Here is a 20203-nt window from a genome sequence, read left to right on the forward strand (position 1 = left end):
TGTGTGTTCCTTTTATTACGATTTAATTACTAGTATCTTACATTGAAAACCTGTCCTGAACAAGCTTACGCTTTTGTGAAAAGAAATTTGTCTAGGCTGTTCTTGAGAAAGATGAGAGGCCCTTCTTATCCTTCCTCATCCTTTTCCCTTTGATATGTTATGCAGCATTTCTAAGTAGGTTTTGGATGCTTTAAAAAGATTCTTTTGCTTGAAAGATAAAATCAGGGTGTCATAGTGCTGCCAATACCGAACTTGCTTATCTGGGGGTGACTGTTAAAAATGACAGAAGTGTGTGAAATCAAACCACCAAAACAGTACAGCAAAGTATGAGGCACCAGCTCTGTGGACAAAGATGTGTCAGGGAATCCCGGTGAGTTGTTCTCATCTTGGTCTGGAAGTGGGAAGTTCTTTGTAGCTTTTAAAAGTCATGGTGAGGAAACTGGACAGGGCATTCCCAAAGCTTTTAAGTCCTACAAAAATGGGGCACCGCTTGCTGTCAAACACCTCTCGTAACTGTAAAACAGCTTCATGATGGCAAAATACTTCTATCACGCTGCTGGCTGGATCTGTTCTTCATCTGAAAAGCTACTACGGGTGTCTTGCTGGCTTCTTGCTGCTGTTGCCGATTCCTTATTTTTTTCCAGTTAGGCACTTCAGTAACCTGTTAACATTTTCTAGTTGCTCTTTGGACAGTTTATTTAATACTTCAGAGAAGCTGCTATCTGTTTTACTGCTTTCAGGTTCATTCACTCCCAATGGCCCCCCCCCCCCCCAAAACAAAGGTGAACAAAACCTATGATGGGTCAGTTTGCTGCCAGTCTTCATGTTTAGAATGTGCCTTCAATAGAAAGTAAACATGCTTAAAATGTAGGTGTGTCTCGACAATGCATCTGACTGTCATGGAGCAAAGGTAGGGAACTAGCTTTCTCCTCTTACACCTCATTTTAATCTCGATGCTGATGGATCGGCAGGTTTCTTGGGTTTTCTTTTGCCCAAATTCTAGGATGCCTCAAAGACAAACTGATATCTGAGGTGGTGACTGCAGCCTAGGGAGGTGTTTCAACAGCTTTATTTTAAGGCAACGAATACTCCGTAATTAAAGGAGAGAAAAGACACGCCATCCGCGCTGCCCGCCGGCTGGAGGCCGACTCCCTCCTGCAGCGGGCGGTGCGGCCTGGCGCGGTGCTGGCCTTCGGCGACACCTCTGGCCTCGCCGGCGGCGTCGGAGCGTTGACGCCCGAAGGACAGCACCGGTACCGGCCGGGGAACCCGTTCGGGTGTTGGGGGGGACGCCCTTCTCTGACTTGTTGCCCCTGCCCCCTTCTTGGGCAACGGTGTGGCAACCCGGAGCGCCGGGTGCGTGTGGTGGACGCGATTTTTCGCCCGCCCGCTGCCCCTTTAAGGGGGCGAGGCGCCGCAACTATCGGCCCATGGGCGGGTGGGCGGGACTCGCGGCAAGAACCAATGGGGCGCGCTCCGCCGCGCCCCGCCCGCGCAGCTGAGGGCCGAGTGGGCGCGCGCCGCAGGCCGAGCCCTGAGAGACGCCGCCGCCGCCCGCTCCCCTCAGCGCCGCCGCGATGGCTGAGTGAGTGCGGGCGGGGGGGGGGGGGGGGCGTCCCTCGGTCGGCGGGGCCTCGGCACGGCTGCTTCTGGGGGGGGGGCGGCCGGCCAGCGCCGAAACCGGCTCGTGGTGGTGTGAGAGCCGGGCGGGGTGCCCCCCGCTCACGGAAAAGGCCTTAGAGACCGGGGAGGGGGGGGGGGGGGAAGCCGGCGATATGCCCCCGGCGGGCTGAGGGGGAGGCGGGAGTCTTTTCTAGCTTCTCGCCTCCGCCGGGTGGTTTTCTGCAAAACCGAGTTTTTTCGGCGGGCTGGTTTGGGGGAGGCGGGTGATTCCGTGCGGTCCCCGTTTGGCCGGTTCGGCGGTGTGTCCGGGAGGGAGGAGGAGGGAGGGGATGGGGCCGCCGAGCCGCCGAGGGCGGGTTGGATTTTCACCGTTAGAGGTTCTGCGGCGGCTGAGGGACCACCAAGGAGAATAAGGTGGTTGACGGAGAGGCTTTTTAACAAAATCCGGGAGCGATCCGTTTTGGAGTCATGGCCGTGAAGCAGGAAACTTGTTCCTGAGCCGAGGAACAGAAGTAGGCAGGTTGGGTTTCTCTACACGCACACCCGTTGCAAGCTGAACTCGGCAGCCTCTAGCAGAATATCCTTTTTTTCTCTCTTTTTCCTTGCTCTCCTCAAATCCGAGATCGTTTACATTGCAGAAGCAAAAATATAGTGTAGTGTTCAGACGTGATGTTCTAGTGCAACATCTGTTAAATATGGAGCTGCGGTAGAGCTGGATCCATCAGTGATGTATTGGAGGCACTCACTTTACTCCCTGCCTCCTAGTGCAATGTTTTGCATAGCTTGCTTTTTTTTTACTGATCTGGTTGTGCCTTGGTACTTGGGAAGAAATTTTGGTGACTTGAAACATGCTATATCTTGGTCTCCACTCTGCCTGCTGGACTAACTGGGAGCCACAAGGATCTCTTGCTGTAAGAGCCTACAGAATCAGTTCAGAGCATGTGCTACAGCTGCCTTCTAACATTTGTTAGAAAGGGATAGGCTAGCCTAGCAGTTGGCAAGATCAGAACAGAGGGTATGGATGCTAGTGCTAGATCACTGCAAATGAGACTCACCTGGCATTTTTGTTCTTCCACATTCCAGGGCTGACATTGCTTTGATTGGACTGGCTGTGATGGGTCAAAACCTTATTTTGAATATGAACGACCATGGTTTCGTGGTAAGCAAAGGAAAATGTTGTTCAGAAAGGCTGACTTACTAGCACTTGGGATGGGAGCTGAGCATTTTGTGTTGTGTGGTTTTGTTTTGGGTTTTTTTCCCATTTGATGGTCTAATGGGTGTTGTTTTCTCTTTTTAGTTATAAACTAGGCTGCCCTTTGTCCTGTTTCCAGAGAAAAACAGCAATGCATGCCTGTACTCAGCTAGCCACCTGATGTGTTACTTATGTATGATTTTTCCCTGAAGTTTGCTTTGGGCTTGGCCATTAACCATAGGTTCCCAAGGCACTTGCAACGACATCCTGCAGGTTCATCCCGGCTCTGTGTCTTTAGGGAAGGTGGAAATGGGAGACCACGTGATGTTGAACCTTGCTTGTATAATTTGTAGTCTGAGCTAAAGTAACTGTCTGTTAGCAGCTTTTATTAGCATATTTTCTTGCTCCCCCAGGTTTGTGCTTTTAACAGGACGGTTTCCAAAGTGGATGACTTTCTGGCCAATGAGGCAAAGGGAACCAAAGTGATTGGTGCTCACAGCCTGGAAGAGATGGTCTCTAAGTTAAAGAAGCCCCGTCGCATTATCTTGCTGGTGAAGGCTGGAAATGCAGTGGATGACTTCATCAATAAATTGGTGAGGCAAACATTCTTTCTACCTGTGACTTCTTGCTGTCTTTTGGAGAAATTTCCTCTGGAAGATCTCAATTATTCATCATTAATGAGGTTTTGAATGCATGGAGAAAACCAAAATGCTGATTTATTTTTGGCAGGTACCATTGTTGGAGACTGGAGACATCATAATTGATGGTGGGAATTCTGAGTATAGAGATACCACGGTAAGCCTGTTTTCTACCCGAAGTGGATGAATAAAATACATGTGATTCTTTCTCCTCTGATCATCAGAATAGTCAGTCAATAAGATGCCATCTCCCCTCTGCTCAGGGAAGGCCAAACTGAGTTATCTCTGCGAAACTAGATCACACAGCCTATTAAAAAGTAATTGTTACAGTAGTTAAGGACTATTCTATAAGTATATTTTTATAAAAGTTGCCCATATCATCAAAGAATATTTTTATTGACATCTTTTAAAGAGTGAAGGCCTTTAGAAAATTTCCTGTTACAATCTTAAAGAGTTTTCAGGGAAATTTGAAAATCTAAGGATGTTTATGGATTTGTTGTTATATCTTAATCCTACACGACCACGGGAAGATCCAGGAAGAGAAAACTGCTGGTTTGGCTGTCTTGGTAATGAAAACAGCAGAGTAATTATCTGTTTTTCAAAAAAACCTGAAAACCCAAAAAGGCTGCTTGTGAGCAGGCTGTAACTATAGAAGTTATATTAGCATATCTGGGATGCTTGCATGAAAATACTGCATTCAGATCAGTACTTCTGAATCTTAGAAGGAGTGCTGGTATTAGTCTTTCTGCTTTGGAATCCTGATCTTGGATAGGTGCATTGGCCATGCCAGAGTAAGAAACAGATACTAAATGAGGATTAATACTTGGAGAGCTTGCAGCTCCCCTTAGGGATCTCAGCCTGTGCTTCTCTCCCAGTCAGAGGGAATTAGTTTCCCTTATAGTTGTCCATGCTTGCACCTTCACTCTGCAATGAACTCAGCAACTCCACCTTGGGCCTAATCTGCCTCCCCCACATCTTTTGCACACAGCATGTATCACCTGACACTTAATCTGAGCCTTTTCCAGCCTCAGTACTGCTCTTTTCTATCCAGTGCTTATAAGGACTTTGTTTTCTCAGCATATCTCTTTTGCAAGGATCCATGTCAAAGCAACAGGAAGTTTCCTAATGTTCACTTTGGTGTATGTACAAGTTTTCTCTAAAGTTGTCTTCTAGTGTGTCCAAAGCAAAATTGAAAACCTAATTTTAGGTCTGAATTGCTAACCTTTCTTTGTAAGGCTCTGGCATTAAAAGAAATTAAATAATGCTGCTCTGCTCTTTGTTCCAGAGACGTTGTAAGGAACTACAGGAAAAGGGCATCTTGTTTGTCGGAAGCGGTGTTAGTGGTGGAGAGGAGGGTGCCAGATATGGTCCTTCACTCATGCCAGGAGGAGCCAAAGAAGCCTGGTAAGCATGAGCTAGAATATTCTTCTTCAGAATGGTCTGCAACAATTGTCTTCTATTCACATTGAGAGCTGGGGGAGGGAAGGAGGCAGGCGTGGGTGTGGAGAGAACAAGATATGTTGCCATCCCACTTCCTCAAGGCTCAAGATTTCTCAACCTAGCTGGGGTCACAGGGCAGTGCTGAGCTTTCACGGCAAGCAGAACAAAGGCAGGTTTTTCTTCCAGGAATTCACAGGCAAAGTAGTACCTACAGAAATCTGAAGGGAGAAATGTGTACCAGGGGTGAAAAGAATTTTGCTTAAATTTTAAAAAAGTACTGTGCTTGATTATGATTTTTCTTTTAGGGCCCAACATGCTTGGAAAACTGTTAACCATGAAACAGGCAGCCGCAAACATCCCTGCAATGACACACATTATAAAAGGAGGCTTCAGTACATGTTTGTACTGACTATTGAATACATCAATTTTTTTGCAAGTTTTTGCCATGCTGTCTTGCTGTTTTGTATTCATGTTAGTGTAAAGGACTGTACATCAGTGTTCATATTAGACTTTATCCCTGGTTGCTCATTCTCTCTGTAAATGTACACAGAAAATGCGTGTCCGGGCTTTACGTGAGCCTTAGAATCTCTTAAGTCCCTGTCCGTTTGCGTTAGCATTTCATACCAATATCAGCCTGTTCAAATTTGACGGCACAAAGCCACAAACAACATAACAGTAATCTGCTGTGTGACCATCTTTTTGCCATAAACAGCTCAGTAAAGACAGCTTCTGTGTGCCACCCTTACCTGAACTTTGTCCACCACCTCTTTCACAGCACCTGCAGCCCATGTGCCAGCCATGCTCCTTTCCCAGTGGTCACTTTACGTTGCTCCAAACTTGGCATTCTGTAATGCTGTCCTGTTGGCTAAGCAATGTACTACACTTGGGGAGCCTGGCAATGACAGAAGCTCCTAAGTACTGCAGTAATGCAGATAACTATATCCTGACTTGCATTCGTGGAGTTTCTTCCTGCCAGATCACTCTGGATTTTTCTTGTGGCTATAGAACAGAATGGGATTTTGTTTCGGCTCTGCCACTGATCTTCTCTTGAGTGTGAGACTGTATCATAACCTGCCTCTATTTCCCCATTTCTAAAATGGAGAAGATAATATTTGGACTCCTTTAAGTACATTAAGTTTGTCTGCACGGTGCTGTAAGCATGACATGGGTTGTCCCCATTTCTTGCAAACAGTGTCTAGTTCTGGGAAAAACATGCATTTTATTGGACATTTCTGTGTGGTGGGTCATCAGCCTGCCAGGATGCCCTCATCCCAAGCTGCCTTTTGGCAGGTTGCAGAAGGATGCATCATACCAAAGTTTTGGGTTTTTGTTTTTTTTTTTTCTTGTGGTATTTGTGTCCTCTGCCTATCTGCTGAGGCGTATTATTTCTCCCCACAGGCCCCACATCAAGACCATATTTCAAAGCATTGCTGCTAAAGTGGGATCTGGGGAACCTTGTTGTGACTGGGTAAATATTTACTTGATACTGACCTTAACTTGTGGTTAGATCCATGCTTAGGTAGTTTGGTTGCTGAAGCTCATGCATGTTTGTCCTTAATAAAACCAGCAACATTAGTGGGTTGATTTTCTAGCTGCCTGCATTCAATTCAAATCTACCATCTCTGATAACTTATCCCATACAATGGAAAGACAAAGTTTTATGGCTGGGTCATGTGCTGGGGGAGCTAAATGGATCTGTGACCCACAGTGTTTTCAGCTTTCAGTTTTCAAGCACTGGGCTTGCTTCCTTTCTTCCTTCCTTTAGGCAGAAGGAAGCCATAGGCAGGTATTAAACACTGGAAGTGGTGACAGCACTGTTGCTGATGGTGTTTTTTGATGTTTCCTGACAGGTAGGAGATGAGGGTGCTGGACACTTTGTGAAGATGGTGCACAATGGGATTGAGTATGGAGACATGCAGCTGATCTGTGAGGCCTATCATCTGATGAAAGATGTGGTGGGCATGGAGCATGATGAGATGTCAAAGGTAATCTGTAGTTTTTAGCGTCTTGCCTTCTTGAGCCATAGTGGCTGTCTGCTGTTGATGGAGGCAGCTGGGCTTGGGTAAAGCTGCTGTACGTACATGAAATTAATTTTTCTGACATGCCTTCTGCCAAGGGCAGTGCACAATATTCCTGAGCTTCAAATGAGGTAGGGAGCAGCAAGCACGTACGCCTGAATGTTTATAGAAGTTGTCTGAACTCTCCCATTCTGCAGTTGATTTCTCCCCAGGAAGCGCCTTCTTCTGTAGAGATAGAAATTATAAAAAAGCTAGTAAAACACTGAGCATTATAATCAAGCAGGCAAATCTTGCAAAGACCTTATTGAAGCAAGTCAGTATGTATGATGTGTCTTGAAAGGGCAGTTCTGTTTCCAGCCGTCAGTGCCTATGATGACAGGCAACAGGATGGGCTATGCCTCTGCCTTCCCAGTTGGAGATGAGTGCTCTGTGGCTCTGAGTCTGGGCTGTGCTCCTTCCAGTGCAGGGCTCCTGCACAATGGCTTTTCAGCAGCGCTGAAATAATTGGTAGATGTGGCAGGGTACCAATAACCAGTAACTGAGATGGTATGACCCGCTTCTGCATGTATACATACATGTATGTATATGTATACATATATCAATGAATCAGTCGATATGTATAGTAGATACATAGTAAATCAGTGTGTGTGTATACATATGTATGTGTGTGTGTATATACATATACACTTTTTCTCCTTTTCCAGGTATTTCAGGAATGGAATAAGACAGAGTTGGATTCTTTCCTGATTGAAATCACAGCCAATATTCTCAAATTCAAAGACAGCGATGGCAAATACCTCCTCCCAAAGATCAAGGACAGCGCAGGACAAAAAGGCACAGGAAAGTGGACAGCCATTTCAGCCCTGGAATATGGAGTCCCTGTCACACTCATAGGTAACTGGTTCTTCGACCTGGCCTCATCTTTTCTAGCCGCATGTATCACATCACAGTAAGGAGCATGGTAACAGGCAATCTCAGAAATGAGCCCACGCTAGGGCTTGGCTCACAGAAGAGGCTCTTCTAGGTGTAGCTGTTGCAGTCTTTCTGCCCTTGAGAGCTCTTACTGTTTTTCTTTGCGGGGCTTGTTTTTACCTGGTTTCTCAAACGTTGGTAGTACTGTTACCATGCCTTTGTCCATGGTATCTTCGCAGTGCTGGTGATGACTTGGTGACAGGTGAATGTAAGTGCAGTGCTAGAAGTGTCATGCTAGATTGATGCAATGTTCCTCTCAGTAATCCTCCACCTTATCTGCTACTCCAAATCCCATCATAGCCTTAAAAATGTTAAAAAAAAAAAAAAAAAAAAAAAGGTGGGGGCAGGACACCCTCAAAACCTTGTTGCTTGACCACTGCTTGATAAGTATTTAGACTTCTCTGAAGACATAAGAATTATTTTTCAGATATCTACCTAAGTCTTTTATTTCTGTGTTTCAGTATAACTTACCTAACCCAGTATTAGTGTGACTAAACAGGAACACAGGGGCCAGACTGTATTACGGGTTGAGGGGCACAGACAGATTTTTTTTGAGAATAGCAGCAGACTGCTGCCCTGTGATGGTGGCTGCTGTTTTTCCACCACAACAGTTGATTAAGATGTTTCTTTATATACTCTGGACTGCTGCTGTTTTTTGTTTTGTGGCTAATAAGGCTGCTGATCCAAAGCCAAACTAGGGTGATGGAAATGTATTTTGTTATTGCTTTGAATTATATCCCTAAAGTGTGAGAATTTACCTGTTCACGTACATATCTAACAGTCTTGTTACCTACCCTTTTATCTAACCTGGCCTCTGAATGGAATTGTGACGCAGGAGTTGTAATACATCTGTAATACATTTAGAGTGTTCTCTTACCACAGGTCCAATGTAGCCTTTCTCGTTGACTAAATAAGATGACTCAACAGGTTCTTTGCTCTCAGATTGGCTTTAATTTTCATGCTTTCTCTACCTCTTTTTCCTTTCCCTTGGCTGGTCAACTCCTGTTGTATTAGAAGATATTAAAAACTGTAGTAGGCTAAAAGAGAGTAACTGCAGCGGTAGCTATCAGAGAGACATGCCTGCATTCCAATAACATATTTTTACAAAACAAGTTACTACAGCTATAGTCTTTCAGTTCTAGGCTTGAAACAGTGTTTCTCCCTTGAGCTGTTAATATTCTCCTGTTTGGGGTTCTTGCAAAGATCAAGGGTGGAGGAGACACTCCCTAGTCCTCTGCAGTACCAGGGGAACATTGTTAGGTAATGATGAGTTGATAGGGAAGTATGTGCAATAGCCTTTGTACAAACATGGCCGTTCGTAGGGCAGTTGCTGTGTGTGTGGTTTTACTGCATAAGCATGACGTGCAGACTTCTGTTTGTAAAAGCAGAGTCATGCTACTCCTGCTTTTTCCCGATTTCTGCCCCCCCCCCCCGCCCCCTTGTCCTCCCCAGTGTAGAAGGAAGTTTTTGCATAAATGAAGGGGAGCCAGTTCTGATTTTGATATGATCTGTTAATCCTACTGCAGAGAGGTTCCAGAATCTTGTGAAAACATTACTCATTCATCTTTTGTTGTTGTCTTGTTTGGTTGGTTTTGGTTTTTTATGGGGGGGGGGGGGGGTTGTAATTCACGACTCACTCAAAAGGTAGAAGAAAAGTTCAGTATGAAGACTGTAATAAACTTGATTGCTTTTCTTCTATCAGACTCTGGAAAGGAAGCTCCCCCCCCCCATTTAACAATAATATCTTCAATTGCAAATAAGTGCAACTTAAAACAGCATGATTAGGAATTGACTGAGCCAGATCGAGAGATTGTCATTCAGGCTTTCTCTTTAGGTGCTGAAGATACTGCTCCGCCGTGACGAATGACATTTAGTAACCTGCTTAGTGATGTTATAAAACTTTCTTATGGGCCTCTGAATACTAGTGTTATGGGTCTAGTAGATTTGTAGAACTTACTTCCTCTTATAAGTGAACCTGCTCATTTATTCTTGATTTTAATTACTCTTATTTTGCATGTGTGTATTTCAGAGCACATCTAGTTAATGTGAATTGGCATTTATGCAACAGCTTTTTATCTTCAAAGCATGATAACAATAATTAGTGAAGACTTCAGCCTTGCCTGTCCCCAGACTGCAGGGCAACACTGTCTGTCATTTAAAGATAGGAAGTGATTTTAAACTAAATTCTTAAAACTAAGAGCTGGTGAAGGTTCCTGAGGATAAATTTTCATGCAGATGACTTGTGGCTTATTTTTTTTTCTTTATCATTTGAAAGCTGTATCAGTCAATATTTACCCAGTTGCTATGCTGACTGGCAGTTTTGTTCCTCAGTAATGCTGTTGAAATAATTAATTTGTACACCTCTCTTCCCATGTGACTGTTTCAGTATGTATGTGGCTCATTATTCAGTGGTGCTCTCACTGTGTGCTTGAGGACAAGTATCTCAGACCTTAATAGTAATGCTGAACTTTCTAATTATCTCCCCTTTCCTACCATACTTAAAGGTGAAGCTGTGTTTGCACGGTGTCTGTCTTCCCTCAAGGATGAGAGAGTACAGGCCAGTAAGCTGCTGGATGGGCCTAAAATGACTCAGTTCAGTGGGAACAAGAAAGCTTTTCTGGAGGACATACGCAAGGTGGGTCATTGTGCTTGCCAGAGTGCTGTATTAAAGCTGCATATCAAAGCAGGTTTTGGATGCTGTAAACCCTGGTGAGGAGTTCTTGTGTTTCCATTTCATGACAAGTGGTTCCTGCTTTCAGCCATCCCACTGTGCATTGTCTAGTGGCGTCCACAAAGCATAGTGTGACCAATGTCTTTCCTGACCAAAGAATAGTCCTGAAGGAATTCAAGTCTAAGCCACAGTGGGCAGTGACAACTAGCTGGGGTGCAGAAGTCATAATTCATGCACAGGAGCTTACTTTTTCACCCTTCAACACTCCTGTCTTTGTAATGGGGATAATAGCTCTTGATCTCTCTCTGTGGAGACCAAACTTTCCAACAATTAGAAGGGATATTTTGGTTCTCAAATAGCTGGAATGTGGCTTCTCTACTAATCCCTAATGAGATGTGGACTAAACAGAGCATGTAGACTGTGAAGTTAATCATTCAACTTTGTGGGACTTCACTTGGATTGTGAATTTGTTTTTTTTAGGCCCTGTATGCTTCCAAGATTATTTCATATGCTCAAGGCTTCATGCTGCTGAGACAAGCAGCCAAAGAATTTGGCTGGACACTGAATTATGGTGGCATTGCACTAATGTGGAGGGGAGGCTGCATCATCAGAAGGTAATTAAGATGAGGAGGTAACTTAGTTGCTGAGGGCAGAAGAGCAGGCAATTTAGTTTATGGGTGCTAGACTGACAAGCCTAGAGATTTTCTTGGAAAATCCATGGAGTTAATCTGCTGATAAGATACTGAGAGGCTGTTTCTGTAGACGGCACTAAAGGTTACCAGATGAAGCCAATTCTGTGGTGGTTTGGCTACTGCAGATTTTTTTCGGTCTTCATTTTGTTTGCATCTTTCTCAATGTTTGGAATCTGAGTCTGGCTGAGTCAAATTTTGGCACTGTAAGTTTGGGATTCTGGGCCTTTGTTGGAAGCTGTGAAATTTTATTCCTGGTTTACATGTGTTCTGCCTAGTGTGTTCCTGGGAAAAATCAAAGATGCTTTTGATCGAAACCCTGAGCTCCAGAATTTGCTGTTGGATGATTTCTTTAAGACAGCTGTTGAAAACTGTCAGGTGAGTTTCCAAGGAAGGAAGAGCATAAAAAACCCAATAGTTTACAGTCTGAACTTCTTTAGCTTCTTCCCCAGGAATTACCTTCACAAGTATATTTAGACTAAAAAAATGAAAAGGTAGAGAATACAGCATCCTTAATCCCAAAGATCTCTAACCAATCCTTAAGCTTTTTGGGACTGTGTATGTGTATCTGTATGCACATAATGTATGGGTGTAGGAATTCATCATCTATAGCTTCAAGGTACCCTTTTTTAGTAGAACGTATCAGTCTTATAGGATCAGGACAGGAAAAAAACTACATAGTTGGAGCTGGTTGAAATTGAACAAGAAAGTTACTGTGATGAGGTAGGCTATACTGAGGTCCAAATTAGAATTTTGCCAGCCAACAGGGTTAGCAACCTGTCCTTGAAAAAATGCCTACAAATTCCTCTTTGCCTCTATTTCATCAGAAAATTGGAGAATGTTAGTTCTAAATGACAGGAAAAAAAGGGGGTTCCATCACTGAAGCACTGCTTTATAAATCAGCGTCCAGATACATCAAGCAATGAACCGAGGTCTTATGTGATGTTGCAAGGCATATTTGTACTGTCAACCTAAAGATAACACAGGAGCAAACAAACGTATAGTCCTTGTTGTGTCATGGTTCTTCTCTTTGATACTAGCCAAGCTACTATTAGAAACTTAAGGTTTCCATTTTACTGTTACAGAAGAGCCTTAGGCAGAAATCTAGCAATTCAGAAGAACCGTGATGTGAGGAAAAAAATGTCTAGCCTGTGTGAACATTCTCATCACTGCCCTGCATCTTGCGCCTCCTGTGCACTTGGATTTCAGTTGTACAGAGTATAAAGCTCTGTTCTGTTACCATTGTTTGCAGTAGCACCAAAATAACAGTGTTCAGACCTGCCATTCATTAGACCTAGGTCTGTCCAAACAGCGTCCTGATTTGGACAGAGTTGACAGGCAGAACTAAAACCAGATTATCTGACCAACAAAGAAGTTATATATTGTCATTAATAATTATTTTAACTGAAGCTGAATATTCCACATGTACAGTTGAAATGAGGATTATCCACATGTCTGTCTGCAATATTGTGCTGACCTTTTATGCCTTTGGGCAGGCTTTGTACTGTGCTTGATTAGAGGTCCTGGAAGTGCCTCAGTGTTTGCTCAGTATGTTTCCCGCTGTGTTGATGCTTTTGGGATGCACTGATTACGTTTATGTGAAAGAACATCATCCTTGCTTGCGGCCGTGGTTTGATTGCATGTGCAGTATATGTCTGCACTTTTATTGTCCCATTTGTTAACTCTATCTTACTTGCCATTATTTTGGATCAACCTTGTTTATGTAAAATCAGAAATTTGCTGCTGCATTTGCTCAGACTTGGTCATTAGATTTCATGTAATGTGAAACAGTACATGCCATTGTACTAGAATAGTTCATAGGCCTGCACATAGCTCTGAGTGAGCACTGCTTAGTTTCTTTCTTTTCTTCCCCCCCGCCCTTTCCTCTTTCCCAGGACTCCTGGCGACGTGTAATCAGTACTGGAGTACAGATTGGTATCCCTATGCCCTGCTTCACTACAGCACTTTCATTTTATGATGGATACAGGCATGAAATATTACCAGCTAACCTGATTCAGGTAGGTGCCTGAAATAGTGTAGCAGATCTTGTAGCTACTGAAATATCATCATGTTGTTATTTAAATACTGGCCTAAAGGCCATGATGGCAATATGTCCTAATCACTCCAACACTGTAAAGATTAAGGCATAGATTGCCTAATACAACTCTGTTAAACCTGAAATTCACAGCAATAAAATACTATGAGATGTCTGGATAAAGAACACCAGAGATATTGGTATGACAGTGCCCAGCATGTGTTAGTGTTCCATCTGTGAACCAAGGGTAATGATATCTTTGAATCAAAATGCTTTATAAAGAAGTAACTATCTTTGAGCCTTAGGATGTATGTAAGTGCTTGTTTTTTAGATTAGTACCTAGTAGAAATAATATACTTGTCTTTCTACAGAACTCTTAATTACTAAATGTTAGTAAATGTTTCATTGCAGTGATTTTGCTAATAATGAGAAAATAAGTTTGAATGTTATAATATTGGAGTCAAATCTTATTTCTAGTATTCCTATAGTCAAGTATCAGCAGGTACAACTTCTAGTACTCATAAGACTCTGATATTCATTTGTCTATTTTGTGTGTGTTCTTATTCTAGGCTCAGCGTGATTACTTTGGTGCACATACATATGAATTATTATCGAAGCCAGGTGTATTTATCCATACTAACTGGACAGGCCATGGAGGAAATGTGTCCTCTTCTGCCTACAATGTCTAATGGAAGTATTTCCTCTTGAAGCCAAGATACTGTAGATCTCAGATATTCTTCCTAGAATACCACTTTTTACTGTACTGTGCTAGAACTTGTGTTGGGACACTTTTGTAATAACTTGTGGGTATATTTCTTATATATATATCTCAATATATATATATCATATAAGAAAGCTAAATAAATTTGCTTATAAAGGCATTGAGGTGTTTTCTTTCCACTGCTGCTGGCCAAAACTGGCTAAAATGTCTTTGTGCGGTATTTAACAGTATACATTTTAAAATGATATTTTTATTGTATTATAGTGCATAAACTCATAGAGATCAAGATAGAGATGACTGCATTTCAATAATTGCTAAAGTGGAGAATGGCAGACAGTCAGCACAGTAAAGCTACACAAGATTCCAGGGAGGTAAAGGCATTTTTTGGTTGCCATTGTTTATTCATCACAGGCAGTAGGTTCTTAAAGATTAATTCCTGGGTGTTCACCTGCGCACAATCTTTCACACTGTGAGCTATGTTTGCTTTCTATGAAAGGGTGAAGGGTGGGATGGATCATGGAGAAACTTGAATGCAGGTCATGGGTGTCAAGCCTGATACTTCTGTCACCAAGCCATTCTCCCTCCAACTGTTGTTCCCAGTTTTAAGCTCTGGCATAAACTGTTGGCTTAGCTGTGTGCTTGCACTCTTCCCCAAATCTCCTGGCTTCTTTGCCTCCTCTTCCCATGAGGCAATTAAAAATACCTGCAGTAGCATGCAAAGTTGGCCATGTTTGATATCCTCTTCCTGCAATCCCACTGCCAGTCATCTTCAGGACTTTGGAAAATTCACCTGTGTGCCTGTACCTTTTTTTTTTTTTCTCCTCAGAACCTCTCAAGTTTTAAATTTTGTGCTGTGCACCAATTGTTGTATTTTTTGCTCCATTTATCTCTGCTAAGACAGTTAGCTACTTAGTTAAATATCTGTATAATTAGCAAAAGATTACTTTCCATTTGAAGCAACTTTTCTGCAGATTATGTGGTAAGATTTAGGAATCCTATAAAATAAATGTGTGACAAATTGCAGGCAGTAGTGATAACGGGAGGGTCACGAACATTTTAGTAGTCAGTTTGCCCCAGCATTTGTGGTTTAGGTTCTCTAGCAGGAGAATTGTATTAGAAACTACCACGGTGAACAGTAGGAGCAGTTTTTCCAGTTTATTGTGTGCATAGGCATTGTGTTTTGGAGGAAAATGAGATACTGCCGCCGATCTATTTTAGTGCTTAGTATGACAGTAGCACTGAGAAAAATACCTACTGTCTGGAATCCCACTGTGCTGAAACCTGATGGCTGCTCGGTCGGAGTGAGCAGTGTGTGCCTCACTGGGGTGATCGGGAGCAGCGCTTGTTCTGTCACCTCATTTGAACTGAACCGTTTAGGGGTAAGGGAAGGGATGGGGACATCACCTGATGTTGCTTTACATCTCTCTTACTAGCTCACCTCGCCCGGACACACGCATTAACTCCCGATCGAGGGACGATCTTTCATGGTGGGTCCAGAACCCTCATGTAAGGTGTTCGAACAGGACGGGTGCTGTCATCACCGCTTAAAACCAGATCGTGCCCACGTCAGCAGCTTCAAGGGTAACGTGCAAAGCCTCCTGCACACCCCGTCCTGGCCGTCCGTCCCTACAGCGGGACTCGGTTTCCCTCTCCTTCAAACACCCCTCTTCAGCAACAAGGCGGGAGCGGGGGGGCGGCGGTTTCCTCGGCCCGTCGCGGGGCGGTGACGGTTGCTGGGGAGGGCTGGGGTCTCCCTCGCAGCGGCCCCTTTCCCACAGCACCCGGACGACCGCCCGCTGCGGAGGTAACGGCGTTGCCCCGGGCTGCGCGGGGCGGGGGCGTCCGAGATGGCGGCGGCGCAGCCCCGCCCCGCCGCGCTGGGCGGGAAACCCAGCTGAGGGCAGCGCCATGGAGGCGGCGGGCGGCGAGGAGAGGGACCTTCTCACGCAGGTACCACGGGGCTGGCGTGCTCTCCTCCTCCCCGGGCCCACAGCCCCGGCCCCGCTCCTACCGTGCCGGAGCTGGCCCCCAGGGCCGCTGGGGGAGGGCCCGGCCGGGACAAGATGGAGCCGTGGCGGGGGGTGTGGGGCAGAGCGTGATAAACGTGGTGCTGCGAGGCGTGCTGGGGTCCGTAAACGGTCGTTTATGTTGCGTCCTTTTAAGTAGTCTTGATGGTTTACGCAAAAGCTAGTATATCAGTCTGCAGAGAGCTGACCTGTCACTGCTTTGGATCCTTTCAGAGGCTGAAGGCTGCGGTTCACTACACGGTTGGCTGCCTGTGTCAGGATGTTGCAGAAAAGAGAGAGGTGCAATTCAGCAAACAAACCATTGCAGCTATTTCAGAGATCACCTTCAGGCAGTGCGGTACGGAAGTTTGCATATTATCTATTTGTTCAGGAGCACTTGCTGGAGAAACGATGCTTTAAAAAAAACCCCCAGCACTGGAACTAGGTATCACTGGTGCATTGTTTCTTGCATTACATTTTTTAAAGTACAAGAAATAGTGATTTTGGGTTTTAGACCTGGAAAAAGCATTTAAATGTATGTGGAAATATTGTGTGGGCCACCTGCCTGTGCAAGAGTGGCACGTAATAACAAGTTATGGTCGCTTCTCATAACTAACTTGGATAATTTGCAGTTACACTTTGTAACAGCTAGAACTGCGTTAGGTATCTCTTCCTACTCAGAGTTAGCATTTTAAAATACGTGGTGTCTTTGTGTTTTCTCCAGAGAACTTTGCAAAAGACCTCGAAATGTTTGCAAGGTAGGTACTGGAACACTTGATTGTTACGAAGGCTTTCTTTTTTTATGTTCAGCTCCAATAACTAGGTAATCTTTAAAATACATCTTGTAATTAAAGTTTTAAAGGGCTCTATTGGCTGATTAAATAGTGGCTGTGAAGTTAGGAAATAGATATTCCCCTGTAGGTTCTTCCTGATCTTGGAAGTTCATTTATGTGGTACAAGTGATTGTTTAGATTAATGACTATATATAATTGTCAAATGTGTTGATACACAGTACTGGATGGTTTGGGAGTGACAGATGCTTACTAGCATGCCTGTGTTTCATCTGGTTGCTCCAAGGAGGTAAGGGAATGTTTAAAGGAGTCAGAACTTAACACAGTGACCTACTGGCAAGTAAGAGGGAACGGAACAGTGGTGCTTGAAGTTCTGGTTGCTGAATTCTACTGTTTTTACGCAGGAAGTGTGGGAATTTAGATGTACACATACAAACTTGTAAAATAGGCTTTTGTGTATTATAGTTGGAAAAGATAGGCATGTTTGGTTTACTGGGTCCCTGTTAAGCCCTTTTAGCTAGTGTTCTGAATTAGATGCTGTATGGCCTGTTACCAATGTTGGCAAACACATGAAGGGGTCTTTTTTAATTTTATGCAGGCATGCAAAACGAAGCACAGTCACTACAGAGGATGTGAAGCTTTTGGCTAGAAGGAGCAATTCTTTGGTGAGATTCACTGTATTTTCTGTCTCACAACATTCTTAAGCCAACTGGTTAATTCCTAAGAGCATTTGATTGAAGGCTATAGATGATGAAGCAACTGTTGCTTAAGCAATTTCACTGGCTTATAGATGATGGATGGGCACAATCCAGTGATTTTTTTAAATTTTCCTCTTATTTTGCTTCATGACACTATGCCTCTCTGTGGGACCACAGATCTGATTGCAATTCAAGCAGCAATGTTCTGGTTGCAACAGGGCTGCTGAGTTTCCAAGTACAAAAGTGCAATAAACAGACAAATTATAGCATTGTCAATCTTGGAAATAAATCACTTGTTTTTTTTCCCTGATGTTGTGTTCCTTTGCTTTAGCTTAAGGTCAGGAATAGCTTGAGTCTACCTTGCAGTACTAAGTCTCCTAACATTAATATAGGGATGATTCACATTATTGTATTCTCTTATGTGGTGACCTGTATGATGTTCAGTGGACTTAAATTCACTAATTGTTACGACATACCTGTAAATGCTTCCATGAAGAAGAATACTTCCAATACTAATTTTAATTTTATGTGAGGGGACTTTTTCCTTCCATCTGTGATTTGAAATAGGCAACACGAACTTGCCCGAGAAGGCATAGTAAATGTTGGAGCTGAATTTTGTGTTCCTAACTATCGTGTGCTGTTTACGTTAAGTGGGTGCAGAGAAATCTTCCAGTATCTCTGTACTGTTGTGATTTAACCCCAGCCAGCAACTAAGCACCATGCCGCCGCTCACTCACTTCTCTCCCACCCAGCGGGATGGGGGAGAGAATTGGGGAAAAAAAAAAAAGGTAAAACTCATGGGTTGAGATAAGAACAGTTGAATAGGACAGAAAAGAAAAAAAAATGATGATGATAATAACAGTAATAAAATGACAATAATAAAATCGGAATATATAAAACAAGTGATGCACAATGCAATTGCTCACCACTTGCTGACCGATGCCCAGTTCGTTCCTGAGCAGTGATTCCCCCCCTGGCCAACTCCCCCCCAGTGTATATACTGGGCATGACATCACATGGTATGGAATATCCCTTTGGCCAGTTTGGGTCAGCTATCCTGGCTGTGTCCCCTCCCAACTTCTTGTGCCCCTCCAGCCTTCTTGCTGGCTGGGCATGAGAAGCTGAAAAATCCTTGACTTAGTATAAACACTCCTTAGCAACAACTGAAAGCACCAGTGTGTTATCAACATTCTTCTCATACTGAATCCAAAACATAAGACAATACCAGCTACTAGAAAGAAAGTTAAGTCTATCCCAGCCGAAACCAGGACATGTACTCAGATTGTATCTCAGCAGTTACTCAGAGTTGTAGTTTGCCAATGTTGCCGTCTTGGTTGTAGAGATGGATGTAACGTACATTTATAAATCCTAGTCTTGCCAGGGCATTTCAGTATCTGAGGATATCCAGCTTAGACTGAGGGCTTCATGCAAGAATTAAAACTAGTGGATGTTTGTCAGCCTTTTTGGAGTGTCTGTCATCTTTTCTGTAGTAAGAATTTGCCTTGTTAATTTCTCTTAAACATTTATCTGTAATTTATCATGAATAAATGAAGTTCCTCAGTAGATGACTGATGAGTTTATTGTTCTCAGCTGAAGTACATCACCCAGAAGAGTGACGAGCTCACATCAAGTAACATGGAACAAAAGGAGAAGAAGAAAAAGAAGTCCAGTGCAGCTAAGGGAGGGAGAACTTCTGGGGAACAAGTCACTGTGACTGAAAGTGAAGATTCCAACATGGCATGATTTACCTTTCAAGTAATGTCTCTGGTCATTCTTCTCTTATTGTCCTAGAGGAACCAAAGTTAGCCTATTAGAGATTCCTCTTGCACGCTAGCAACACTAATGAATCTTTGGGTTTTTAAGTGAACACAATTAGTTGGATTTTTTTGTTCCAGAAATGAAAGATCTGTCAGAATTCAGTAAAGCTTACAGCCAAAATGCCTTAATTGCTCACAAAAAGCTATGTTTACTGTTATTAAAAAGAAAATCCTTTAAATAAAGAGTTTAAAGCAGAACATTCTCACTGACCGTAATACCTCAGTATATGCAACTCCCTCCATGCTGCGACTTAGTTTCTCCAGTAATTGTTTGACGCCCTCCTTGTTTCCATTTTTGATACTTTTGCTTAGGTATTTTGAATATATTTGTTTTAATAGCATTATCTCTCACTTGTTGTCTTAACAATTAAAACATGTTTGGTGTCATTTTTCATCTGTGATAGTGCTGGTGTACAATCTTCACTTTCAGTAAGTTGCATTACATTTCTAATTTTACTATAGTAATATGGCTCCGGAGTGGTAGTCAGGAATGTATCACTATTGCCCTCTGCCGGACTGATAGGGACTTAGCAAATGCTGTTGATTCCAAAGAAGCAGATTTAAAGACACAAGGTATTAGATAGATATAGCCAAGTGAAATGAGAAGGCTGCTTAAGCTACTGCGTGGGCAAACTTTATCAGGCAAGAATATGGTTGCCAAGGATAGTCAAAAATATGCAGCAAAAGAGGAAAGAATTGAAAACTGTTTCTCTTGCTCAGCCCTCAATTCATGAGACAAGCTCTTCCTTGAAGCCACTTGTCCCTTCCTAAAGGATACAGCTCAGAGCAATTCCCCAAAACCAAGTTTAAAATCATCTCATTTTAGTAAGACTCATACCTTAAATACTACCCCAAGATAAAGAACGTACCAGAGGATGGAATATTTTTTATC

At 43.3% G+C, this 20203-nt stretch overlaps 2 protein-coding genes across 2 annotated transcripts; both read left to right on the forward strand.

Annotated features, from left to right (window-relative positions):
- Positions 1-1462: 1462 nt before the first annotated feature.
- PGD (phosphogluconate dehydrogenase) lies at positions 1463-19509 on the forward strand. The gene is made up of 17 exons (XM_052792013.1): positions 1463-1585; positions 2707-2782; positions 3229-3408; positions 3545-3610; positions 4739-4857; positions 6292-6361; positions 6744-6878; positions 7616-7805; positions 10388-10518; positions 11035-11168; positions 11522-11621; positions 13139-13261; positions 13848-14370; positions 15433-15580; positions 16240-16363; positions 17395-17461; positions 19085-19509. Exons 1-13 carry the CDS (start codon positions 1578-1580, stop codon positions 13965-13967), a joined length of 1452 nt encoding a protein of 483 aa, XP_052647973.1. The 5' UTR covers positions 1463-1577; the 3' UTR covers positions 13968-14370; positions 15433-15580; positions 16240-16363; positions 17395-17461; positions 19085-19509.
- Positions 15588-19509, forward strand: CENPS (centromere protein S). The gene is made up of 5 exons (XM_052792018.1): positions 15588-15949; positions 16240-16363; positions 16730-16763; positions 17395-17461; positions 19085-19509. Exons 1-5 carry the CDS (start codon positions 15908-15910, stop codon positions 19235-19237), a joined length of 420 nt encoding a protein of 139 aa, XP_052647978.1. The 5' UTR covers positions 15588-15907; the 3' UTR covers positions 19238-19509.
- Positions 19510-20203: the final 694 nt, after the last annotated feature.

This window comes from Harpia harpyja, chromosome 7 (assembly GCF_026419915.1).
Source record: "Harpia harpyja isolate bHarHar1 chromosome 7, bHarHar1 primary haplotype, whole genome shotgun sequence".
Lineage (NCBI taxonomy): Eukaryota > Metazoa > Chordata > Aves > Accipitriformes > Accipitridae > Harpia > Harpia harpyja.